The 27,515-nt window shown below is 38.1% G+C and overlaps 1 protein-coding gene across 1 annotated transcript; it reads left to right on the top strand.

Moving 5' to 3' along the window:
* The first annotated feature begins 10 nt into the window (after positions 1 to 10).
* Positions 11 to 27,505, top strand: ift122 (intraflagellar transport 122). The gene is made up of 29 exons (XM_023333718.1): positions 11 to 145; positions 1,309 to 1,375; positions 1,460 to 1,544; positions 1,631 to 1,709; positions 2,645 to 2,721; positions 2,840 to 2,906; positions 2,994 to 3,140; positions 3,854 to 3,926; positions 5,636 to 5,827; positions 6,181 to 6,319; positions 6,954 to 7,147; positions 7,987 to 8,124; positions 9,571 to 9,735; positions 9,972 to 10,169; positions 11,332 to 11,472; positions 12,236 to 12,289; positions 13,437 to 13,598; positions 15,067 to 15,233; positions 15,754 to 15,925; positions 17,510 to 17,612; positions 21,483 to 21,623; positions 21,711 to 21,808; positions 22,727 to 22,827; positions 24,373 to 24,538; positions 24,609 to 24,726; positions 24,818 to 24,946; positions 25,489 to 25,565; positions 25,693 to 25,857; positions 26,345 to 27,505. The coding sequence occupies exons 1-29, from the start codon at positions 105 to 107 to the stop codon at positions 26,429 to 26,431; spliced, it is 3,543 nt and encodes a 1,180-aa protein (XP_023189486.1). The 5' UTR covers positions 11 to 104; the 3' UTR covers positions 26,432 to 27,505.
* Positions 27,506 to 27,515: the final 10 nt, after the last annotated feature.

Below are 27,515 nucleotides of genomic sequence, written 5' to 3'. Positions count from 1 at the left end.
GCGTGCGCAGTCCGAGCAGAGCTTGACAACGGAAAACCCGAACTGCAATAACTTGTTGATTTAAAATAAAATTAGGTCGTCTGTTTTATGGTTAATAGCTGAAAATGAGGCCAATTGAAAAATGGAAAGAGACGGTTCGTGATCGGTAAGAGAGTCTAAGCTTGTGTTTATTTTTTTTTACCCTGGTCTGAAACTAGGATGTAACGCTAGCTGGATAGCAACGGTGGTTGCTATGTAAACTAGTAGAAGCCAGCTAACATACTTTAGCATCTAGCTATTTATCGAAGGCAAATGATGGACACCTTATATACTAGAAGTCTCTATTTATTGCCACAGATCTAGCTAGATTCTATAGTCTTGTTTCTTCGCAATTATCTCACTGAAATGTTTCCTTTGTCAAAGCGTTTTCTTTGCATTTACTGTTTTCCCAAAAAATGTTGACATTGCAACTTCACTAGAGAACGTTCTCATTCTCTGACCTTAAAAAGCTTATGTCCCTTCTTTCCGTTTTCTTTTTAAATTTCTAGCTTTAAAACTCACAATCCTTTTCACATTGTTGATGTCCTGATTTGTAAAATTTAATACAGTCCACGTTTTAACAATTTATTTAGACTTAGGACATGTTTTTGCATACAGTTTGCTTAGGGACTTTATACAATACAGACTTTAAATGTTACCACATTTTCTGTCGTTTTATAAATATAGCTGTACAGTGTTGCATGTCATTCCATATGGTCTACAATATTTAAAAATTAAACATTACATGTTCTTAAACTGGAAGTTGAAAAATATGTCACACAACTAAAATAACTATAATACTGTCAGGTATTTAGGTATGCAAACATGCTCAGTTAGAGTTTTAAGTTATTATTACAGACTCGTTTTTTATTTTTGTTGGATTTTTTTTTAATCATGGGAACATTTTAAAAAAAAATTCCCATGAGCATTTTTACTAATCAACCAATCATTAGAAAAAATGCTCATGGGAGGGGAGTAACAAATAGTTTACCCCCCTCCCCTATGATTGTTATACATCCTGCTTTTTCTCTGGATGTATAACAGCTTTAATCTCTCTGTAGGGCTGTGTGTTATCAGCTTTGTTTACATTGATGTTGCTTCTTTGTATGCACAAGATAAAAATAAGAAAAATACACTTATAAAACAACATTCTCAAGAGCTTTTAGGGGTCACTCTCAACATTAAAACTGCAATATGTGATTTTTACTGATAAATGACTCTGCGCATTGTTGCTAATCGACCAATCAATCTTGTGAAAACAAACATTTCAAACAATTTTCTCTACTGCAGTGTTTATGACCTCGCCTTCAAGCCAGATGGCAGCCAAATTATAATGGCTGCAGGGCAACGTGTGCTGGTAAGGCTCACCTTTTATCTTTTCCTTGCGAGGGACATCTCTGCAGAATGCATTGCTGTAACAAATTATGGTTTCTGTTTCCAGGTCTGCGATGCCAAAGATGGGACAATTATTCAGCCTTTAAAAGGACACAGTGATACAGTGTACTGTGTGGCCTATGCCAGGGATGGTACTGAGCTGGTTTTCTGTTTGAATGCTTAGGACTTTCTGTATCTTATTCACCTTCATCTCATTAGGAGCCATGTTTTTCTGCAGGTAAGAGGTTTGCCTCGGGGTCTGCAGACAAAAGCATTATCATTTGGACTTCTAAACTGGAGGGTATTTTAAGATATACGTAAGTGATTTTGTTATTCTAATAATTTCTCCTTACTTTTCAAGAGTAATTGCATTATTTATATGTTTTTAATGTTGTTGTGTAGGGGTTAATGACTTAAGAAAGCCAATAAATATCTCTTTGATTCAGTTTGTTTATGCACCAACAATTCACAGATCATGTTCCAAAGACATAAGTATTATCTTGTAAAGCAAAACTAGGATATTTGGCAACAGCCTAATGACTGCTATCTCATTTTGTCAGATTGCAAACACAAACAGCACTGCTTTTATATGGATTTGGACAAGCTGACAAAATTCTTAATCTGCTAAATTTGTTGTGCATTTGCATTCACTTCTCTCTGATATTCCCAGATAAAATCCTGGTTAACCAACAGGATAGAAATTATTTTATAAGGTACTGTAAAAAATGGGCCTGTCTACAAAATCCTTAGACAGGCCCAGAGGTGGAAAATCTTTGTCCATTGCACATTTGAGCCCACAGGTGGCGCTAAATGTATGCCCATCATCCCAAGGGATCAAGTATAGCTACATGGCCTTGAGAGGACCTTGGAATAATGTTTTCTCTTCCCACAATCAAGCCATACAATTTAGAAATGTTTGCCAAAGCCATATTTTAATTGTACTGAAAACTCCTCAAACCCTCCTGAATTTTCTGTTTTAGCACAGTTTCCATCCCTTTTTTTTTAACCTATAATGAATCAAGTTTCTGTTCACTCATTTAAAACTGAAAACTGGGTTGTGCTATCCGAGGAAAATGCAAGAAATGATTGTCTGTTAATATGGAAATATGTTTCTCTCACTGGCATGAATCATACATATCCGTCATGAAGAACATTTCTTTTTGAATAAGACATGATTGTCCACTTTTACATCCTAGTGTACACTGTGTCTTCATTCCATTCACCTTTCTTTTTTTATTGACCTTATCTGCAGCCACAACGATGCAATCCAGTGTGTCGCCTACAACCCAATCACTCACCAACTTGCTTCCTGCTCATCTGGTGACTTTGGTGAGTGTCCAGTCAATCACATATTATGCATGAGATTGACTGGTTGATTAGAAGTTATTCTTCTTTGTGATATCTCAAGAAGAATCAAAAAGAGAGCATTATCTGTTCATTTTTTTAGGCCTGTGGTCCCCTGAACAAAAATCTGTAAACAAGAATAAAGTGAGTAGCAGAATAACATGCTGTGGGTAAGTTGTTTCTCGACTGTCATGAAACACTTTTTATCTTTTCATGCAAAACATTGATGCTTCAACTTGAGTTTATTTAAACTTCAGGTGGACAAACGATGGGCAGTACCTCGCCCTTGGCATGATGAATGGTGTGGTGAGCATACGGAACAAGAATGGAGAAGAGAAGGTCAAGATAGAGCGTCCAGGAGGATCTTTATCCCCAATCTGGTCAATAGCGTGGAATCCATCCAGGTTAGTGATTCTTACTTACTGCATCATAACATCCATGAGAAATATTGATTCTTTTTTTTTAAATTTCATCCATCCTGTGTTGTCCATGGTGTTAGCACTGTGGATTTATTGACTGTAAATTGCGTATTTTAAGCGAGGCCAGCAGGTGGCAGTAGTTGACATTAGAGTGGTTGAACTGTGAGGGAGATTATGATGCTTATTTGAAAGTGTCTCAGTTCTCTGCTTCCCCCTTTTGCCAAAACCAGGAGCCCTTCTCTGACTGGGTTCTTTGGAGAAAAATAAAGCAATACAAAAATAATGTGCAAAGTTAGTTTTAAGTGTCAGCGATGAAATACAACAGATGTATCATCAATGAAACAATCCATAAAGTATAATAGTTTGTTTAAAAATTAGCATGAGGTGTTTCTGGGAAGAAGTTGTGTTTTAAGCTGTAAGGGATTTAGTTGCCTTGGAACCAGACAGCGACACATTTGACAGGATGAATAGGTACATCCGCTTACCATGTCATATATTTCTTTGTAAGTACAAATGTGATTAAGATGAAACATAACAAAGCTCCCTGTTGCCTGCTTGTCATTTACAGGGGAAACCTTTAAAATGAAAATTGGCCTCTGTGGTTTTCAGTGTTGTCATTACTTAACCAACCAAAGCCGCTATCAGCTCAAAAGACTACACTTATCAGCACCAATGGCTAAGCTGTTTTTGCTTCACAGGGATGATCACGACACACTGGCTGTGGCAGACTGGGGTCAGAAACTCTCCTTCTACCAGCTCAGTGGGAAACAGGTGAACATCAGTAATTGTTGCTATAAATATTCTCTTCCCGAATACAACTTAATACCTCATATTTCTGACTTAAATTTTAAAATATTAAAATATACGTGCCGTATCAAATAATACTAACACTAGTAACTACATAAAGTGAAGTCATTTTAATCAGCATAAATATTGACAGCAGAATGAATGCAACATGTTTTCAGCCACACTCTTGAAGGGGTTTGCTTCACGGTCCTCTTAAAGCTCTGGTTATTTTTGCTTGTACACCTTGTATACACTTCTTCCTTTTACTCAACTTTCCATTAAGATGTTTGGCTACAGCCAGCTTAATTAGGATTGACATTTTGAGGCTCATTCTCATTGCAGAGGATTTCTATGGTAATTGGCCATTTTTTATTGGTTTAATGGAATTTCTTAATAGTCTGACATACTGTATTTGGTTGTAAGCCATTATAATCAATAGTAACAAAAATATATACTTAAAATCACTCAGTATGTAATCTTAGTTTCAGTTTTGGAAGTTAATGAGTGAACTAAGTCAATTTTTCTATAAAGTCTAATAAATTTAGATGCATTTGTACATACTGTAAATTCAAATGGATTTAATGTTCTATCTTTACAGGACACCAGCTAGTCTGTAACTTATCAGAAATAACAGCTGACTTTTTAAAATATTGTAGGTGTAACCCTAGTAGGAGTGCACCGATTGAGGTTTTCTGGCTGATTGCAGTTTATCAATCTTTAAGAAACCTGGCTCTCCGATTCCGATTGTGGCCAATCATTTTTTTTTGTCTGAAATGTTGCTAGAAATAACAGTTTCACCACACTGAGTTGGCAATAGTGAGGTGACTATTGACTGAAAACTTGCAGACATGACCTGGTGGGTGTGTATGGTGGTCAGTCAATCCTCTCTCACAGCAGGACAAAAAGAGGACAGTATTGGTTTTTAGACTTCAGTTGAGGTAGATAAGACTGGTGGATAAGATCAGCTTCACATGTAGGAATCGGCCGATCACCAATTCCCCAAAATTGAGGAAATCGGGATTGAAAAATCAGCTTGAAGATAAATCAGCTTGCAGATAAATCGGTGCAACCCTAAGCCCCACAAAATATCCTTAACTGAGTTTAGAATCAGTTGCATTCTGACTGTCTGTTGAAACCCTGACAGTACACGGGTGGTGATCCTGCTATGCTTTATTGGCCTACTCATAATCACTGCTTCCTCTTCAATTCCCTGTGGGCAATATTGTAATTATACACAAATCCGAACTGTTCATTTCTCTCTGGTATATCTGGGGCTTTTTCCATTGTTATCTCCCTATTTATCAGTTTAAATGAACATTCTGTTTTGATTACAACACTAGGGATCGCTCACAAAGAAAGAAAATAAGCAGCAGTTGTCAGGGAGTCCCCCTTTTTCCGCTCGGTGAGAAAAAACAGATGGATAGAATGGAGAGACCTGATATGATGCTGCACAAATGGACTTTGAACTCTAATACAATAGAGGCTTTTTTATCCACAGACACTCTCTTTTTCTTTTTTCTTTTTTTTGTCTTTCTTTTCATCAGATTCAAAGGGATAGTTGAATGTAGTGAGGACTTTGAAGTGTGCCGGCCCAGACAGTAGGAAGTGCTGGCTCAGGCCCCTGAGCAATAAATACAAGACATGCTTGTTTTATTCCTGTTTTTAATGCGCTCTTCTCTCTTTGTCGTCCTTAGGTTTTAAAAGAGAGAACTCTAAACTACGACCCCTGTTGCATCAGCTACTTCTCCAAGGGCGAGTACATTGTGATGGGTGGCTCAGACAAACAGGTGTCCCTCTATACTAAAGATGGTGTGCGGTTAGGAACCATTGGAGAGCATAAAGCATGGGTGTGGACATGCCGAGTTAAGCCCGACTCCAACTACGTGGTGGGTCCACATCACATTGTTCCATATATCTCAACAAAACCTCACCTTTCCATGCCCCTGAGTAGGAATGCATGTCGCAGAGAAAGCGATAAATATTTTTTCCAGTTGGGATAATACAGTTTTTAACTACACAGATACACAAGCTATTTCATTTTACAGTCACTCTTTTACAGCTTTTCCTCTCACTATATTTAACTGAAAGTGATGAGGCACACAGGAGAGAATTGGTTCCTGGCAGATTCTCGCAGCTCGGCAGTATAGAGGCTTTAACAACAGGAACATTTTCCCACTCCCTCAGTCTTTTCTTAGAGGTGTTAATAGGATGTACTGCTACATTGTTGTCTCTTATCTAGGTGTGTGGCTGCCAGGATGGGACCATCTATTGCTACCAACTAAACTTCACCACAGTTCACGGCCTCTACAAAGACCTCTACGCATACAGAGACAACATGACCAATGTCATCGTGCAGGACCTCATCACTGAGCAAAACCGTAAAGCTTTGCACCTGCATCATGCAGCTTAGTTTATGACTGAAGGGATGTTATGATGCTTTAGTAAATAATGGGTTGGGTGTCTTTTAGCGTCACATTGACCTGAATCAGTTGTGTAGAGATGGAATTACACTTTCACTACATTACTAGACTTTCTTCGGAGATTATTGCCATTCCATTTGAATAAAATAGTTTTGAATTGAACTGAAGGTAATTACCAACACAAGACTTTTCTTAAGTCTGGCTGGGCTCCCACACAGTCTGGAAAAGTTCGAATCTGATTTTTAAGTTTTTTTAAGATTTCTAAGTCTTAAAAATCAGAGTCTATTGGAAAAACATAGAGTATGAAAAAACATTTGTTTTTACAGACTTTCCCATCCATCAATCTTCCACCAGGGTAGAAGGAGCCATATTTAAATCTGTAAAGTGTAACAAAAAGTCTAATTACATTTTCTGACAAAATTCTCAAAATCAGAGTCTAGAAAGCTTATAGGAACCCTGTTTTTTTTTTTAAGATTGTGGTTCTGGTTTTCAGACATTTTCTTAAAAGAAAACATACTTTTTTTTTTGTCTTAAAAGCAATTTCTATATTTCTTTTGAAAATTTTCTCTACCCATGTTCTTATGTTTCCTAGTGAGAATCAAATGCCATGAGTTGGTAAAGAAAATCGCCATCTACAGAAACCGCCTGGCCATACAGCTACCCGAGAAGATCAACATTTGCACGGACGACTTATCCACCATGGAATACCGCATTACTGACAAAATCTGCAAAAAGTTTGAGTGCAACCTGCTGGTGGTCTGCTCCCAGCACGTCATTCTCTGTCAGGTCTGGAATCATCTTTTTTTTTTCTTGAATTCATTAAAAACTCAGCAAAGCCCATCAAATGATTTTATTAAACTTGCTTTTGACCCACCTGTTTTGCATTTGGCTTCTTTCATAATGAAACATTTCCTTCTTTAGTTTCTCTGCTAAATCCTTTTGACCCTTGCAGCTGTAGAAACATTAGGACGCCATTAAGATGATGAAGTCAGAATGAATTAGTGTTAAACCATTTACTCCAAACCTACCCAGGAATTGAATCGCTGCTTCTTCACGTTTCTGCCGAGCTCGCATGAGACCCCAGCTGTACTTGTGTTCCCATCTACATGGGCAACACTCGCCTCTCCCCCTTTTGCAACCCTCTTCAAACTGGATGGATAAAAAAAGGCAGTTTGAATGGATTGGAAGGGTTATCTTTTTTGTTTTGGGGGGTTCCTCTGTTTTTCGTCTGTGTTTGACAGCGTCTGGTGGGGCTGAGAAACAGCGCTGAGGTTATTTCCTTTTAAATTTGTCTTTGTGTGACAGGGGTGCTTTAGATCTCTCTATCGGACCTGCTTGTGTTTCATGCCCCAGACAGATCTTATTTCTTATATATGTTTCCGTGTATGCTTCTGGTAGATTATATCATTGTTTATCTTTGTAAAATTGCCTTCTGACATTGAAACACCCTTTGCCGTGTTTAAAAGAACAACATGCTGCAATTTATTGGACTTATATGAGTTTGTTTTGCTATGATTAATAGCCCATGAAATGATTGAGCTAAAACCGCAATTTTGCCATAATGAATCTTTTAGTCAGAACTGTATATGATTGTGGTTTCATATTACTTGTTATGCTCTGCACAGGAGAAAAGGCTCCAGTGCCTGTCTTTTGCCGGTGTCAAGGAAAAAGAATGGGTGATGGAATCTATGATTCGTTACATCAAAGTGATTGGTGGCCCGCCATGCAAAGAGGGTCTACTTGTGGGGTTAAAAAACGGAGCTGTGAGTACTTAAAGACAATGTATTCTCCTACAGGAACTCTGAAATGGTAACCATTCCCTTATGTCAATTCTCTAGGAATTTGGAGAAATGCAAAATTTACGATGTCTTGCAAAGGTATCTGTGTAGCTTTGCTTTTGGTACAACAGCAAACTTCAATGTTTTTTTTATTGGGATTTTATGTGATAGATTAACACAGAGTAGTCCATAATTATAAAGGAGGAAAAGTTTTGAAGATTATTTTTTGATAAATGAAAGTCTGAATGTGTTAGGCATTTGTATTTAGCGCCTCTCACGCAACACTTAATAGAAAGCCATTTTGGTGCTGTAGCAGCTGCAGTCTTTAGGTGTACGTCTATTCCATCTTCACACATGTAGAAAAGCTGAAATTTCTGCCTTTTTATCTTTGCAAAATAACTCAAACTCAGTCAGTTTGAAGAGAGAGCATGTGTGAACATCTGTGTTACATCATGTGTAATTTGCTGACCCTTTTATGGGATCATTTTAACAATTCTTTGAGAAACTGAAACGTTTTGTCTTGTAAAATGTAAAGTTTATAGCTGTTGGGAATCTGCAGGTATAAAAAGGAATTGAATTAAAATGATGCATCCTATCAACTTTGATAAGCTTACTTGTCCTTCTGAACATTATCACTGCCATATTTCACCTTGGTTAAACAGTGTTCAGTGTTATGTGAAGGTCTGTGGTCCAATTTAATTGGAAAACCTTCTTCCACATGTTTGTTGTGTTTTCTCCATGACTTCTGGGAAGCTGTAGAGTAAATTTCTTACATTTTCTATTAATTACAGTAGGTGATTAGTAAGGGAAATACTAAAATATTTGATTTTATTTAAGGATGTCAGACTAGAAGGTATTGAATACAGAACACTGCACACTTTCAGATCTTTATTTGTAAAAAAATATGAAACTTCTTTTCTTCCAGTTTGCACTGATTTGTGTTGGACTATCATAGGACACTGCAAATGTTACCCACCAAAAAGCCATTTTTGCCCTCAGTCCAGCTAAATAAGACATGTTTAGAACCTGAAAATTTATGTGATATTTAAAAAAAAGACCACCTACGATTTTTCATAAAAATCTAAAAAAGGAAATACATTGCCATTTTTTAAAGAACCACATTTTTATTACTATTTTTAGCGTTTGAAATAAAGAAAAAAAGAGAATGAATAATATTTATACTAGTACTTTTTGTGTCGTTCTCATGTGAACATTGAATACAATTATTTCATAAAAAAATGGAAAAACAACTAAAAACTGTATTTATTAGCACAGCTATTGCTATCATGACATATATATCACTTATAAGCAGTTATTAAGAGCTGTTGTGAAAGGCCCAAAAACCTTCCGGACCTCAGGTTGCAAGTCCCTGTAAATCACAACAAGCATTTCATCTGCTCAGATTTTTTTTGTTTTGATTTTGTGATGTAGATCTTGAAGATATTTATCGACAACCCCTTTCCAATAACGCTGCTGAAGCTGTCGTTGTCAGTGCGCTGCCTGGACATGAGCGCGTCCCGCAAAAAGCTGGCTGTGGTGGATGAACGTAACACCCTCCTCGTCTATGACATCAAAAGCAAAGAACTACTTTTTCAGGTTTGTCAAAAGCAGTACGGAAAAACATCTCAAGGACAGCAAATCGAAAGGTTTCTGAACGGACTACGCAAAATCAGCTTGTCTAAAAAAAAAACAAACAAACATGGATGCATGTTAAGTTTTTGCAAGCAGCTCAGGGAGACTTTAATTTTGAAGTATGTCTTTCTGGCTCTTCTTTGTTTCTCAGTTGCCTCTACACCTTAACTTTCTCATATCCTATCATATTTTCTCTGTAGGAGCCTAATGCTAACAGTGTTGCCTGGAACACGCAGTGTGAGGACATGCTGTGCTTCTCTGGGAACGGCTACCTGAACATCAAGGCGAGCAACTTTCCTGTGCACCAGCAGAAAATGCAGGGCTTTATGGTCGGCTACAACGGCTCGAAAATATTCTGTCTCCACGTCTATTCCATGTCTGCTGTCGAGGTGCCTCAGGTGGGTTGTATTTTGTTGGCATGTTTTAATCTAGTTGTAGTGACGGTTTCCCCTTCAGTAAAAAAAGAGTTTTGTAGCACAACCTTGAGATAGTGGTCAAAATGTCCTGAAGGTTATTTGTTTTAGAAGAAATATTTCACTGCTTTGCAACTTTTACACATTTTCTCACATTGCGTCCTCAAGCTTCAAATTTTCTTATTGAGATTTTGTGTGTTAGACCAACCCAATAAGGTGGACATATATAGTTATGATAGTTTCATACAACTTTTCTTTAAGAACTTGAATATTGTGGCCTGCTCTGGTGTTCGGCCCATCTGAGTTAATACTTTATAATTTACTACAACTTTTCTAGAGTTTGTCTCTACCAGCTTTTTTTTTTGCAGAAACGAGATTTGACAAGAAGCCTCTATTAAAAACAATTTTCAAATCTTGCCACCGATTCCCTATTAGGTTAGGTCTAGACTTTGACTCTGTCATTGTAGATCTGGGTGTATGTTTAGTATCTTTTTTCAACTCAAAAGTGAATCTCCAGCAGTCTGAAGTCTAAGATAGAAAGATTTAGAGTGCATAATTTATGTTTTTCCATAAATTAAGCTAACCATAAATTATACAAGATTCTGACATATAAAATGTGCATCTTCACATCTCTTCCAGAGTTATTATGAGCATCTTTGCCACTTCACAGAACAGTTGGATTTGTACTTTGATTAAATTACACACAGGTAATTGCTGTCTACTAATTATGTGATATATGATTGTAATTAGTTGATACTTTACTTTACTTTGATACTTAGGGTTATCAAAGTAAAGGGGGATAAATACAAATTCAGATTTTTACTTATAAAGAATGTGTACAACTGCCTTACAAATCCTCTAACTTCCACTTGAGTATAGTGTTCGACTTTTTGTTGGTCTAAAGCATAAAATATCAATAAAAAAACGTAAATATCAACAGAAAAAGTTGAAGGTTGTTATTTGTAGCATGACGAAATGTAAAACTCTTTGATACCATTACATTTATTCCTCTACCTTCCACTTCGGTTTATTGTTCTACTTTGTGTTGGTTTGAAGCATAAAATGTCAATAAAAAAAGTTGAAGATTGTAATTTGTAAGATGGAAAAATGTAAAACTCTCTGAGACTGTTACATTTTCTCTGCCCAGTCAGCACCCATGTACCAATACCTAGAGAAGAAGATGTTTAAGGAAGCTTATCAGATCGCCTGTCTCGGTGTGACAGACAGTGATTGGAGGGATTTAGCCACAGAAGCTCTGGAGGGACTTGACTTTGAAACCGCCAAGAAGGTGAGTCAGACACACCAGTTTAAGAAATGTGTCATTATCACACACAAGATTGCTACGTTTAGTTGAATCAGCAAAAAAAATATAAACAATAGCAGACATTCATGCCCGGCTTTTTTCAATGGCGTTTATCTCTGAAACATGGAAACAGATCTTTGGACTTTTTCCAAGGAGCAAAATAAACAGTGGAACAGTGTTTTAAATTTCTTGCTTCTCATTTTGTTAATTTTGGTTTGTATTTGTTAGAAATACACATCCATCACTATTTAAAAAAATAAATAAAACTCCAAGCATTTCACATATTTTAGTTTCATTAAAACAGAGATTTTCTTTGTGTTTGTTATGCTTAATTTGCAACACATGAGGATATCCTTAAATCACATCACCACATTTATACTTATTGTTATTATACTCAGTTTATAATTTACAGCTTTGTTTGAAATGAAAACAAAATTGAAGTCTTCTTTTTTTGGCATGAGCTGTTGTTTGTTGCCAGTGCTTAATGACAAGGAGATTTGCTTTATTTCAAATAATGCCAAGGTTTTTTTGTTCCATAAAACCCAAGTTGTTTAGTTAAGTTGTTGAGCTGTTTTAGACTGAATGTCAGAAGGTTTTTCAGGTGAGGAATTTAGAAAATAGTCTGTAGCTCACGAGGTTAATTACTCTCTAAAGAGGGCTTTTGAAGAAGCTGAAGCTAGTGATGCATACAGAATTAATCTGATTATAAGAAAAAAATAATTTAATCACACTGTTTTTCCATTTTCAGGCCTTTATTAGAATAAGAGACCTGCGCTACCTGGAGCTGATCAGCAGCATTGAGGTAATGTCTGTTCATCAGAGGAAAGAAAAAAAAGTCATATATAAGTCATACATCAATGTCCTTCTCATCTTTGTCTTGTTTTCTCATTAAATTATACATTACCTTATTAAAATAGGTAATGTATAGCTACCTATTTGTGTTGAGTGAGCATTTTGGTCATGGTAATGCCACAAACTTTATTGTATTATTTGAGGATAATATGGCATAGACCAGCACAATGTTGCATTATTGTGAATTAGAAATAGGAGGATGCATGCTTTTTTTTTTTTAAATGAACATCTGAAAAGCTGAATGTTGGGTCAGTATGCTATAGAATCACATTTTGATGAAGTCACAGATTCAAGTCTGTCCTTGTTTACATCATATCAGCGTTGAGCAATTAGAAAATCTTTTTTATTTAGAAAGCAACTCAAGTTTAGTCAGATTGGCTGGAGAGTGTCCATAAAACTTACTTTTCCGTGTTCTCTGCAAAATCATTGTCTAGCCTTTGATTAGGCCATTCTAACACACGGAAATGTGCCTTGATCTAAATCATTCCTTTGTAGCTCTTTTTATAGTCACTGTCCTGCTGGAATTTCCTCTTCATTCTCAGATGTTTCAACATTGTCCTGTGATTAAGTTTATCCAACCTCTCATTAATTCTGACCAGCTTCTATGTCCCTTTTGAAGAAAAACAGCCCAAAGCATGATGGGCTGTGTCACCAAATTTACCACCATATTTAATTGTGAGAATGGGTTGTTCCGAGGGATGTGCTGTGCAGGTTTTCCATGATACATGCAGGGCTAATCATTTGCATGCAGGGCTAAAAGTTACAATTTACTCTCATGAGCATCCTCCGCCAGATGTTTGCTGTGTTCCCTACACAGCTTATGAGACGTTCAAAGCCTGCTTTAAGCTTCTTCACTTTATTCCTGCTGTGCTTCCTTGATCTTAATGATGGTGGTTGTTCGTTTATGTTGTCTAACAAAGTTCTAAGGCCTTTATTTAGCAGCTGGGTTAATGCTAGCTTGCATCTGTGACACAAAATGTAAAAAAAAAAAAAATGCAGGGTTGTGAATATTTCTGTATTTCTAGCTGTTGTTGTGCAGATGTGTGACATGCAGTCGACTATTTGTCCGCGCACAGTTAATGTTGACTGATTTGTAGGAGAGGAAGAAGCGGGGCGAGAACGACAACGAGCTCTTCCTGGCAGACGTCTATGCCTTCCAGGGGAAATTCCGCGAGGCAGCTAAGCTCTACAAACGCGCCGGCCATGAATCCAAAGCTCTGAGCATGTACACCGACCTGCGCATGTTCGAGTACGCCAAGGTGATTGAAGCGTTTATTGACAAAGTCACAACAAATTGCTTGCAACTCAGCTTTTTACAAATACAAACAAAAAAACCCTGTGAGGTACTGCAAGCTGTATGAGTTGAGAACATGTGGCTTTTCTTTATTATGTGGAAAAATGCCAAGTTGGGGCCCTGTGCCGTGTTCAGACAGGCCCCTTTAGCCGTCTGTCTTTCATCTCCTCATACATCACCGGAATTACATCATACATCATCTGATCATGGCACAGATGCCACACTTTTACACAAATACTCTGGGACAACACAAGGATGGCTCTCCTAAATGGTTATTATTTAAACAACATATAAATGTATATGCAAACTGAATATATACGTTCTGTTTTTGATGCTCCTGTGGCAGTGTTTTTTAACGTAGGTATTACATTTTACTTCTGAGGAAGATGACACAGCTATGACTTATTCATGTATATTTCTGCATGCATGTGTGTATCAGATTGTATCTGTGCGATGTGGCAGCTGTATATTTTTGTGGCTGTGTGGCCATCTGGCCGCGCAGCCTGTTTGTTTTAGGTAGGAAGGACACCGGAGGGAAAGGCCGAGGAGCTGCCTGATGTTTGTCCGATTCTCTTCCTCCTGCCTCAGACCTTTACAGCTTGAATGGTTTAGATGGTTTAGTCTGAGCAGGGGTTTTTGCTCTCTCTAAAGATTACTATTGAGATACTGAAAGTGACATTATTTTCTAATGGAAATAATATCCTGTCTGGCTTAGGTGGATAGAAATTGTATGTAGAATTATGCCCAATGAACCGTATTGTTGTTTGGTACTTTATATCTTCAAAGTTAATGTAGATCACAGGAATTTAAAATGATAAACCAACACAAACCACTGCATGATTGTGAATTGGAGGGAAAGTTTTCTTTACAAATGAAAATTTGATAAGTCTGTTATATGTAATTCCTTCCATGAGTTAAAACTTTATAGAACCACCACTCTTCTTCACAGAATCTAAGACACAAATAAAAACAAATAAAGTATGTTTGAATTTGAATTTTAAATTTAATTTCATTGTAGCCCTGTGTAGCCTCTATTAGAAGTTGAGTGTCTACCTCAGTCTCAAATACTTTGCAGCATATAACAAGTTTTCATCCAGCATCACTTATATTTAGTTACATGCTCCGTTCCAATAATGTTTACCAGCCTTCCGGCCCTTTGCTGATAAGTAGCATCCCCATAGCATGATTGTGCCACTGCCTTCTGTTGTCATTATTAAAAAACAAAACACAAAAAAATAGTTTATGTAGATTAGTTCACATTGCTATTTCTGATCAGTACTACTGAAATATTTATTTTATTTTTTTCAGGACACGATTCATTTTAAGGACGCAAATTTAATATGTTTAACTGTTTTCACAATATTTAGCAATGATCATAATGGATAACTCAGCATTTCCATGTTACTTAAGTAATTTGATTTCTCTCTTTGCAGGAGTTTGTTGGTGCTACAGACCCACAGAGCTCAAAGTTACTAATAACGAAGCAGGCAGATTGGGCTAAATGCAGCAAGGAGCCACGAGCTGCAGCTGAAATGTACCTGTCAGCAGGAGAACACGCGAAAGCTATAGATATTATTGGAGAACACGGCTGGGCAGACATGTAAGTGCCTTTCACCTTAGGAGATATTTTTCCCTTGACATATCTTTATGTTATCAGTACACACATTTATTTGTTTATTTTTTGTACTAAAGAAAATACCTATTTTATCGTAGTTTCTAAGAGTTAGACAGTACTACTTCATACTTACAAAGGAATATCCTATTCATATTTCCAAAATTCAAAGCGTCGCAAGTATTCAGCATCCTGAAAGAAAGAAATGACAATCACGTTAAGTTACACTCACTTCTCTGTGTAGACAAATAGATCAGTGGTGGCTGCTTCAGTCATCCTGCTGCCTCCATCTGACACGCTGTGCACGTGTTGCGATCCTCCTATGGTGCTACAGGTGGATCAGAGGGGCTCAGCACAGTCAGAGCTCTTTAACCTGAATCAGATTCAAGTTCGGACCCTGACTGATTAAAATTCGTTCCGGGGTCATGAGCATGATGCAGCAGGCGGCAAGCTGATGGTTTACCTGCACTCACCCTATCTGTGTACCTATTCCCCTCTTCTCGTGTAGGCTGATCGACATCGCCCGTAAGCTAGACAAGGCTGAGCGTGAACCGCTGGCGAAGTGTGCGATGCACTTTAAGAGGCTGAGACACCATGGCTATGCCTCAGAGACTTATTCCAAGATGGGGGACTTGAAGGCTTTGGTGCAGCTGCACGTGGAGACGAGACACTGGGAAGAGGTCTGAGACACTTATTCAGCTCATCAGGATGACTCACCGTATACAGAAAAGTCTTGAGAGAGTTGTCAGTTTGATTGAATTATTTACTGGGGGAAAGAATAGAGAAATAGATTTTTTTTCAGGTTTATTCCCTTTCTCATCACATACCTAGTAAATATGTGAATTAAAAAAACTAGGTTGCTCAGAAATGAAAAAATAAGTGCGCTTTACTACTATTGATTTGAACGCATGATGCACATGTCATCATAATCATTCAGTTTTCTTTTCTTGATCTGTTCCATACATACATACATACTGTATATACATCTCATAGGTTCTACTTGTATTTTTTACATTGTATTTTTATTGTATTTTGACTTAACTTATTATTTGAAAATACAAATGAAAATGACCTGAGAACTATACACATTCAAGTCTAAAAAATATAGCATATTTGGCAGGAAAAATGTTTATGAACCTCCCGTAATACAGTAACATAAAACTGTTGTTAATAAAGTGCTTCATGAGCCACAGAGTACACTGTATTTTATGGCTTGTTTAGTTTGGCAGGGAACTCCAACAAATAGTTTGTCAGAATAACAGAGTAACCATGGCTGAATGCAAACAAGAAGACATGTCTGCCTGATTTCCTCATTTACTGACAAATGAAACCACAGACCCTCCAGAGCCGATCATCAAGATGCTGATTTCTCTGAATCCATGCCCACATTATGATGAGCCTGTGAGAAGTTCAAAACAATATGCTGCATCGGCTTGAAACTATACTCAACTTTCAGTCACGCTCCTGCATCACAGCAGATTATGCTGCTCGTAGGAAAAGAAAATACTGCATTTCTTTAATCCATCTGCAGTCTGTAATCAAATTAAAGGCAATGCAGAGATGCATATGGATGATTTGCATTTGGAATCACTAAAGCCAAAAGCAAAACATCAAATCTCAAAGACATGGTTCTTGGAGTATTTATTAATCCTCAGAGAGCGAGAAAGGAGAAAACATGAGGAGGGTGTCAGAGGTTTAGGGAACACTTTGGTTTTATGTGCTTCTCCCAAGGAGGTGGGCAACAAGGCAGCCAGACCACAACACAAACTTTGCTACATCATATGGATGCCATTTTTCTCTCAAGCAAAGTATTTTTAAATGACTTTGAGACCTCACTCAAAACTTTTTGCTCACACTCTTTGGTGTGAGCGTTTCTTGGCTCTCATTATGCCACAGGACATCGAGCTTAATTAGTCACTTTGTAAGGCAAATTTTTGCTCACTGGGCCCCACAGCAACTCTTTATTTCCTGTCATTCAAACAGCGATGCGGTTGTAGTTGTAACTGAGTGTTTAGCCGGCTTTGCTTGTACATTCCTCTTTGTTTTCAGTTAATTAATAATGTTGTAGAAATGTTTTGACTTGAGGTTAGGTGTGTTTTTTATGAAAAATGTACAGTAACTTGTTTTTCCCTAATGAGTTACAGCTGGGTCTTTACCTGCCCTAGGCCATTTAACCATGTTTTCTATCTTGTACCAACTAACTGAACACTGATGCTCTATTAACTGAAATGTTTCCTTTGTCCTCTCAACTGTCAATCATCCAGGCCTTCTCGCTGGTGGAGAAGCACCCACAGTTCAAATATGACGTCTTTGTGCCTTACGCCCAGTGGTTGGCTGAAAACGATCGCTTTGAGGAGGCACAGAAAGGTCAGAGCTCCAGCCTCACCTTTACTCAGTCGATTTGTTTCTGGAATACGATGCATGTATTACCGTCTTTTTAAAAACCCATGCCTCCAGGAATAGGTTTCTGTGAACATATAGAGCATACTTTTAGTTGGTCTACATATGGAAGTGATAAAACCTGCTGGGTTTGGACACAGACTTTTTTTCCCACAACTTCCTCAAGATTTTCCATATCCCCTGTAAAACATGATCCTCTTTGCCAGAGCAGGACACAGCTCGGCTGCCTGTTCAGTGAGTGACACGCATGCTTGCCTCTAATCACCAGTGCTACAAGCGGCTCTGATGATGATTACCAACTCTAACCATAGTCATAATCAGCTCATAGATTTATAATTATAATCTCAGCAGGCATATTTCCTCTCCTACATAATCTTCTTCTGCTCGTCTCTATGTGGGATTTATGACTGATTGTGTTTGGGCTTGCTTATAGGCAGGCGTCTAGGTAATTGTGTGCATTTTAGGGAGCTGTTGAGGCAGTATTGTGTTACCAGTGATTGTGATGTCTCAGTAGTCTCATACTCAATGCACTGGTGTTTCTCTGTGACAATCTCCTCATGGCTCAAAGTGCTAAAGTGCTTTAGTTGTTGTTTTTTGCGGCTTTTTATGGATAACAATTGAGCTCCAAAATGAAATAATGAGCGGTTATTGGCTCCACAGTAACAGCACACAAAATAAAACTGTTTGTGTGTTTTTTATTTCCATTTTTGAATAGTTGAATGAATTAATATGCCAAAGAGCGTCTGGTCTTGTCATGATGTCTTTCTTGAGTCTGACAAATTATCTAATGAGCTACTTTTCTTCACAGAAAAAGACTTGTCTTATTTGGATGCTGTTAGAAATCCCTGCGCTTATTAAATGTCATCATTTCTAATTCTTTGAATGGGAAACGATGCTGTCATTTTAGAGCAGTAGAGATGGGTTTCTAAAGCTCAAAAATGCCCCAAATAAGAGCCCCAATCCAAATGAATTTAAAAAAAGATGTTTAGGATGCTGGACAACAGTAAAACAGGCTAAGGAGATGGTGATATTAAAGGATATTTGCTTGAGTGCTGCAAAAATGCAGTTTCCCAAAATTTTACTTTATAGGATTCTGCAGAGATGGACCAAGAAATGGGTGCAGGATATTAGGAAAACACGTGAAATGAAGGTATCAATGAATATTGTGAAGACACTGGATTATTTTAAGTAAACACATACAGTACTTAAACTAAATACATACAAATGCATAAGTAACACTTAGCAGCAAACGCAGAACCTAGATAGCGTCTAGTCCATCTAGATGCTGAAAAAAAACAATTGGACTCATTATTTCCACCTTAGCAACATCTTGTGTTTTTTTAGATGATTTCTGGTTACTTGTTGTTTTGACAGTGAAACAATCTTGATATAGCTTCTTAGTGATTTGATTGCCCTCCTTTATGCATCTTTATCGGCAATGAACGAAAAGCATTATCAAATGTTTTCTGGCATTGAGATACTGAACACATAATCCTCAAATGCTTAACTAAGACTTGTCCTACTCCAAGTAGTTTGTTAAATTTGCGATTTCTTGCACTATCCTACTGTTGATTGGAATTGCCCAGTTGTCACCTAAATTTGTTCTGACTGGTGACCAACAAAAATCCAGTTTTATCAAATCTATGGTTGCAGATAATGTAAGAGCTCCCGGGTTGCACCGACAACATTTTTCCGTGTGGATGTCAATACAGAGAGAAGGAGATTCAAGGTTAGCTGTTTGTTCTACCAAAAAGGCGTTTGAAAACAAGACAGCGGAAGCTCACAGATGTAAGAAGTTAATAAAATAACAAAATGGGTTTTCATCTTTTTGAGCTTTCAACCTCTTTCTGCCAGCAGGATGATGAAATTTTTTGCAACCTTTTGGAAATCTCAGAGTTAAGGTAGCAGGAGAAAAAATACTTGGAAATCTTTTCATATACCTTATTGTATTATATTTTTAAATACATATTCTGAATTGGCCGGAATAAGTGTTTGCATGCAAACAAGAGTGGAAAGTTAACCACATTATCTGGTAGTTATAAGTTTCTGTTCATGTTTGTTTAACAGTAGACTTTATCTGTATTACATGCTGATGCAGCTAGATGCTGTACCCCTTTGTCCTCAGATTATACAGCTAAGATATTATTTATCTTTGTGGACAAATAAATGGTTCTGTTAAGTGATAAACAAGCATATTGCTGACTTTGTAGTAATATAACATGTAAGATAACATGCATTTCTGTTTGTCTCTAAAACCGAGCTCAAATTAGAAAATATGGAGCACAGTCTGCAGACTTGTCAGTTTGTGTTTGGTGTTTCTGTTAGGTGGGGGTTTGGGGTTTGTTGTCGCTAACAGTAACCAAAAGCAGCTGAATGTGATTTCTATCCAGTAAGGCTTTCTAATATATGTTTGCCAATAATGCATTTTGACCCTTGCGGTGCTTTGTGGGGGCAGGGTCACTGTTGAGGTCGACTCCTAAAAGCTGCTTCTAATTACCCAGTGATAGGAACACAGAGACTAATCTCATGTTTATTTGGACCTAAAAGTAGAAGTGCTTTGGTGTTCGGCAATATTTTAAGAACCACCTTCATAACTGGACTGATCTGCAGCTAGTCCTTTCATATACAAAATGAGAATCACATTATAAACACTTTATCTATTATCTGGTAAATACATCACGTTTGACATTTATTCACAGTGCCTCGCGCATCATAACATTTATTTGTCACATTAAAACTACTGAATTAGCTGTATTTCATTGGGACCTTATGCAATAATAGACCAAAAGAAAGTATTGCATATTGTTTTCAGAGAAAGGAAAAATACTTCAAATTCTTTCACAAATAAAATCTGAAAAGTGTTTACATAAAGAGACAGGAAGAGCATAAGAGAAAGAGAGAAGAAGCTCACTAACTTTGGAGCATCAGCAGAGAGCCATAGCTCAGTTGGGAGAATCTATTGATATGACAACTGTTGGGTTTCTGCTTCACATGATGGAATGGGACCAAAACTTAAACTTTTTACCTCTACATGCAAAACATCACGTATGGTAGGAAACAGCTCAGCATCCTGAATATACCAACCCCTCTGTAAAATATGGTGGCAGCAGCATCATACTGTTGAAGGCTTTTATAAAAAATTGCAACAGGGAAGCTGTCTGAGTTTATAAAGAGAGGGATTTTAAATACAGTAATATCCGTCTATTAGAGGCTTTAAAAAGACTGATTTGGAGGTCCAACGTCCAGTAGGACACAGAACCAAAGCATACAGCCAAAACTGCAATACAAGAGATTAAAAAAAAACAACACATCCATTTGTTTGACTAATCTCTTCACAGTCAAGACTTAAATCCAACTGAGAATGTGTGGTATGACTTGAAAATGGCTTCTCATAAGACGCTGTATATCCAGAGCTAGTTTTGGAAAGAAGGCAGAAAACATTTTTAGCTAGAAGGATCTGCGATTGAGGTGAAAGGTGCATCTCACGGGCTGAAGCACAAATGCATGAAAAAAAGGTGCCATACTTTAAATTTGTATAAGAAATCACAACAAAATAAAAAATATCACATAAAATCCTAATGGAAAACATTGAAGTTTGTGGTTGTAATGTCACTTAACTGTAGCAGTTATATGTACCTCTGCCAAGCATTAATAAGGAGGAATATAAAACCTTTCCAATTATTGCTTTCCTGTTGTGTGAAATGGTTGCTTGGAACACCAGTAAAAAACGTAACATGGTGTTTCTCTATAACTCAACTGTATGAAGTGTTGCTTCATTAAATTGGCTTTTGAAGACTCACAGGAGCAACTGACTGTTGATCTTTTCCTACTTGTCAGCATTTCACAAGGCCGGGCGTCAGAATGAAGCAGTAAAAGTCCTGGAGCAGCTTACCCACAATGCAGTGGTGGAGAACAGGTTCAACGACGCAGGCTACTATTACTGGATGCTGTCTATGCAGTGTTTGGACATTGCCCGAGGTGAGGAACATCAACAATGAAGTCTTAAGAACCTTTTTTTTTTGCCATGAGGTTTCACTTTCTTACAATTTTGTTTATCGGAACCAGAAAACGAAGAACAGAAAAAGGAAATGCTGGAGAAGTTTGAGAGCTTTCAGCATCTTGCTGAGCTTTATTACGTCTATAGCTCCATTCAGCGTTACACGGTGAGACTCTAGAACTTTAACTTTTTAATTCTGCTTTACTCAAAGACGGGAAGACTAGGACCTAAGTGAGTAGCTGTCAAATTTAAACTCCTTAGTACCAGAAATAGTACCTACAATGTGGTTAGAGACCTATTTTTGTTCACTTATACGTGACTTACGATTTCACACACACAGAGAATAGGTCTGGCTTTGCGAGATTATGTCAATCCACAGAATGATTCAGCTTTAAATGGAAATTAAGATAAGCACAGAGAGTGTCAGGCGAAGCGAACAAAAGAGAAAATAGAAGGCATTAAGTTGAGGTTACAGTTCACTAAAGGGAAATATCCCACCCATTATTGGACTTTTAAAACCCCCTGACCTCTGACGCTAAGGTAAAAAGCTCCTTTATGGAACAACATGACAACCTCCTGAGTGGCCTTCTCCTGCCCCCCAGGCCTTATATGCCTCAAGACAACACAGTTCCTGCTTATAAGTGTTTTGTGTGTGTGCGTGTGTGTGCGTGACCTGGCCTGTGTCAGTGTGCTCAGTTTGTTGTTTCAGCTCCTTCGTTCTGTCTCTCCGCCATGGTCACACCCTCGCACCAACAGAGGCATCTCTGTGATCCAGACCAGAGCAGGAAAACCTCTATTTATCACGCTAACTCTCCCAGACAGGCGCTATAGATTTAAAGTTATCAACTCTTGGGGATGAAATGCTTTTAGTGACGGCTTTAGAAAATTCATCTTTGCCTTCCAGGGCACTCCGAGGACGGATAAGACGCAGCAGCGGGTTAGGCTGCTTTAGGACAGGTTGAAAGATTATAGGAATAAGAGTGGGAGTAAAAGAAATAGAGCTTTTAAAATAGTTAGATATTTCGGTTATTTTTAATGCATACCACCTTCATCTCTCATTATAAATATTTTTTTCTATCTTTAGGATGAACCTTTTAGTTCCCACATGCCAGAGACAATCTTCAGCCTCTGCAGGTTCCTGCTGAACAACCTCACCAAGGATGTACTTCCAGGGATTTCTAAAGTGTATCCTTGAAATGAAAGTAGATTTAACACACCAAGATGTTGCAGTAGGGTGGACTTTACCTCTTTTCTACAACAAATCGCTCCAAAATCAACACTGGCTGGCAGCAGCGGTGACAAAGCAGAGGAAAAGAGATAAAAGTTGGGAGAGAACGGAAGTGTTGGCGCCACAGCAGAGACCACTCTGCTGCTGAGGGAAAGAAAAGCCGTGATGACGGGGAGGAGGCGATGCCACCAAGAGGCACATAGTTGGTTTTCTAAACAAGTGGTTTGATTACTGAACTCTGTGCACACTTCACTGTTCATAAACTCAATGAACAATAAGTTTTAATTTGAACAAACAGATTTCACCCCACTAAAAAGCGCACAGACAACCCATCTAGGAGCTGGCATGAGGAAGGAAAGCAGGGCCTTGGAAGAGGAAATCCACCCCAGCAGCTGGGATCCTCTGTGGCTGAACCGAACTGATCTGACAACTTTGAAGTGAGATTTATGAACTTAGCGGGAAGGTGTTGGACGTTGTGTGAGCTGTTTGACACAGTGTTGCAAATAACCGCCCCAGCCCCCCGAACTAAACACTTTACACAATAGAAGGACGTGTGTTTATCAGGAGTAACAGAGCTGGGTGTGTAGGAGGAGCTGGAGAGGAATGGTGTCCCGATATAGAGCTGTTGCCTCTGCAGCTGATTGACCTGTGCTTTGCACTCACAGAGCTGCTCTCCACAATCTGTTTTTATATAATTACTAATTGTTAGCAGTTCTGTTCAGACTCTCTGCCAAATGTGGGTGATGTAATTTATTTATTTATTTTTTGCTACTACTTTAAGGATCTGATTCACCAAGAAACGAGCTAGTCACCAAATTTGGCTGATTTTTACATTTGACTGACCACGACCAATGATTGGGAGATCAAAGATCTTTTTCCAATCTGGTGCCTCTCAATCATTAAAAAGTTTATTTATTGCCATAATTTAATTTAAAAAAATAAACCTATGATAGATCCATTACACACAGAGTGATATAATTAAAGGTTTTTAAAAGATTTTAATCATATTGTTGATGGTTTCAAATATTGAAATTTAAGTGCAGAGTTGTGGAAAACTCTCCTTCACACACCATGTGGCATCGTCTCTGTTCATAATATTAATCATGATGTTCACAGAAAGGCTCCTTAAATCCCACTTAGAGTAACATTAATGACCTGCATTTTGAAGTGTACCAATGAAGCAAAACAAAAAGATGCACTTGTACTGTAAAAGAGTAGATTCAATTTGCTGTTTTTCTCTTTTACAAGTTCCTCTTGTAAATATTTTACTGTATTTTTGACTTGCTGGTGATGCAGAGAGAAGTCTCTGCTACCAAATCATCTCTTAAGAAATTATTCATTTATTTATTTTGCTTAAAATGTTAAATATGTGTTTCTATTTACAGCCAGTCAGTTAGAATTGCAGCCAGCTTGTCAAATCTTCACAAAATTGGTTATCAGACATCTCTCTGATCAGTGTATCCCTATATGTTGAGGCACAAAAGCCTTAACCTGACTGTTAGCAACACCTTGTTTGCTCTGGCCAAGGAGAGTTGCAAACTGGGAGCGTATAAATTGGCCAGATATTCCTACGAGAAGCTGCAGGAGCTTCACATTCCCTCACGCTTAGTGGAGTCCATAGAGCTGGGCAGCCTCACAATCCACTCCAAGCCCTTCCACGACAGCGAGGTATGTTGAAGACTTCAATTAAAATCCCTGTCCTGTTACCTGTTGGGTAAAGGTTTCATGCTTCCTGCAGGACTTTATTGAAGACATGATGTGCTACCGGTGCTCCACAAACAACCCGCTTCTGAACAGCAGGGGCAGCGTGTGCATCAACTGCAGGCAGCCTTTCATCTACTCCGCTTCGTCATACGGTCAGTGATTCAAACATGCAATGTGTTAACAGTAATGTGAGATTTATTGTTTCGTTGTTTTTCATTGTTTTGCATATGTTGTTTGACACAGAGGTGCTGCCTCTGGTGCAGTTCTACCTGGGGGAGGGAATCAGTGATGAGGAAGCTCTGTCCCTCATCGACCTGGAGGTTCCTCACACAGAAGATTGCAAAGCACGAGGCCCCAACGTGGGCAGCGGTGGTATCCTTTCATCTTCAGCTTATTATCATATCTGCACACAAAGTGACAGATTGTTCACTTGATGTATATGAATTATTAAGTGCTCATTCTGCAGCTGCCCTTACAAACAGCACACCTCCTCTAATTGAAGCACATGGCTCTCCTCTGTCTTGTGACGGTCCTTAGAAGCTGTTTAGTCTGCACTGGCCTTGATTTTGTGCTTGTGGGTAAGCTGTCAGAACTAAGTCATCTTAGTCCTCGCGCTAATAGGGTTAGTGAGGCTCTCCCGTCTCATCTTAATGACACTAACTCTCGAAGAGCCATAGGCACAGCCCTGCTGTGGGGATTAACCTGCATTAGCCAACAGACTCTCAAGGGCACCGAGGTGTGTTGTGTTCCTCCAAGGCCGTGAAGTGACTGACAGGCACAACTTAAACACATTGTCTCCCAGAACTCGCTTTCAGATATCAGTTTATCTGGAGCTTTCCTGTTTTGCAGGTGTCATTGTGGAAAACATTTGTAAAAACGTAAAAGGTTATTTGCTCTTCATTGATGCCAAGCAGACCTGGAGGCTTTGAGGATAGACGACGAGTTGGATCATACAGACGACGATCCGTTTTCAGCCAAAATGAGCTTCGAGGTAAGAAAAGAAAGGACAAAATAGATGAGGTGATTAATATTCTGCCAGCTGGGTGAGCCAGCTGGAGACAGTGAAAAGACGGAGGCCGTAAGAGGATGTGTTTGTGTTCATCTGTGTGTCCGAACAGCAAGGGGGCTCCACCTTTGTCCCCGTCAAGGTGAGCCGTTCAGTGCTGCGCTCCATGAGCAGAAGGGACGTCCTGATCAAACGCTGGCCCAAGCCGCTCAAATGGGAATACTTCCGCTCCCTGCTGCCGGATGTGAGCATCACCATGTGCCCCAGCTGCTTCAAGGTACTGTATTTACATATCCAGTGCTGCAGCTCTTGATAAAATGGTTTTAACTGGCTGACACAGATTTTCTATTTAGTTGAGATCTGACTAGACCATCCGGAGTTTGGCCAATTGCAATTGTTTTAATTATTATGACCTAAACATGAACAAGAGGAAAAAAAAGTGCTGCAGTGTCTTGAGGAAGTGGTAGTTTTAAATCCAAATGAAATTTAAGCGATTTTCCTTTTTATGCATCAATAATAAAAGTTTTATTTAACTCAAAAAGTCTATCAAATTGAAAACCCTTGTTTGATGTGGGGGTTTTTTTGGGCTGAAAATGTTGTGATTTCTTCATTTTGATCACTATAATAAACAGAGAGAAAAAAAAAGTTTTTGTAGTTGACTTGTGGATCATCATAATTGTCTGATTTCAATCTCTAGATTGATGGTTGATCTGCTGCTGCTTCTTTCTTGTTTTCTAATGTTTTCTTACTGTATTTTCTTGCAGATGTTTCACAGTGAAGACTATGAGATCCTTTTGCTGCAGCACAACTGCTGTCCTTACTGCCGCCGACCCATTGATGAACCCAGCTGATCAGCACTATATTAAATTTATCAAACATTTCACTTATTGCAGTAATTCTTTTTATGCTAAATACCTCATTAGTAAATAGTAAGACCTCCAAGTACAATCAGGCATTTTAACACAATAATTCAACAGGACCTGTTTAAATCATATAAAAAGGAAAGGAAAAAAGATTTATCCACTGGCACTTTCAATTTGCATTGAATGATTAGTTGAAAGATGCAATTTAATAATGCATTCCATTTTTACTCAGAAGTGGAAGGGTCTCTGGTGGGACTTAAAAATGTCATTAAAAGTGTTACACTTAAAATTTAATTCACATTTAGTTTTGGGGACTTAAAATCTTCCTAAACACCAGATTGAAAAATCTGTTGTGCGATACTTTTTCTTGTTAAACCTTACAGTCGCACTCAATACTTTTAGTGAGGTTTCTCCGTGTTTGGAGGTACACAATGGAGATTGCTAGTAGTAATTAACTTGTCGACTAATCACATAAATTGGTAAGTGATACTGGTCAAGAACAAGGTCAACAAGGTCAGGGTAAGGCTTTAGAGGTCAGTGAAGCACAGCATGAATACCCACAATCACCAGTTGTGTTTCACTGCCGTCCCCTTAAGTTCACACATAGAGATCTCAAAACCGTCTTCAGTTAATCACAAATGGTCTTAAAAAACTCACCTTTTCTACATCACAGTTCATTCATATCTATTTTTAAATAACATCATCAAAATTTCATGTGACCATTAAAGGCAGTACAAGTACACAGACAGTTTGAGAACCTTTCATTTATTTTACTTTTTATTTTCAGGAAAATTAGAAAATAATCATCTTGGAGCTATAACTTGTAGTTTTTTGTAAAGATATAGCTGAGTTATGTAAATTTGTTGTTCTAAATTTCAGGAAGCAGAGGTAATGCATGTTGTGTTTGGGAATAAAGGTACTTTGTGTACAGTGTAAGATACATTAAAAATTTGAGAAACATCTCTTTTTTACTGTGTTGTGCATGTTATAACACAAAGATCTGTGTATTTTCTGAGCTTGTGTACAGATTGTATCAACTATAATAAAATATGCTGGCTTTCATATGACTGTT

Source organism: Xiphophorus maculatus, chromosome 1 (genome assembly GCF_002775205.1).
Source record: "Xiphophorus maculatus strain JP 163 A chromosome 1, X_maculatus-5.0-male, whole genome shotgun sequence".
In the NCBI taxonomy this organism is placed as follows: Eukaryota; Metazoa; Chordata; class Actinopteri; order Cyprinodontiformes; family Poeciliidae; genus Xiphophorus; species Xiphophorus maculatus.
Note: the sequence above shows the minus strand (reverse complement) of the source record. Positions and strands in the feature narration are given on the sequence as shown.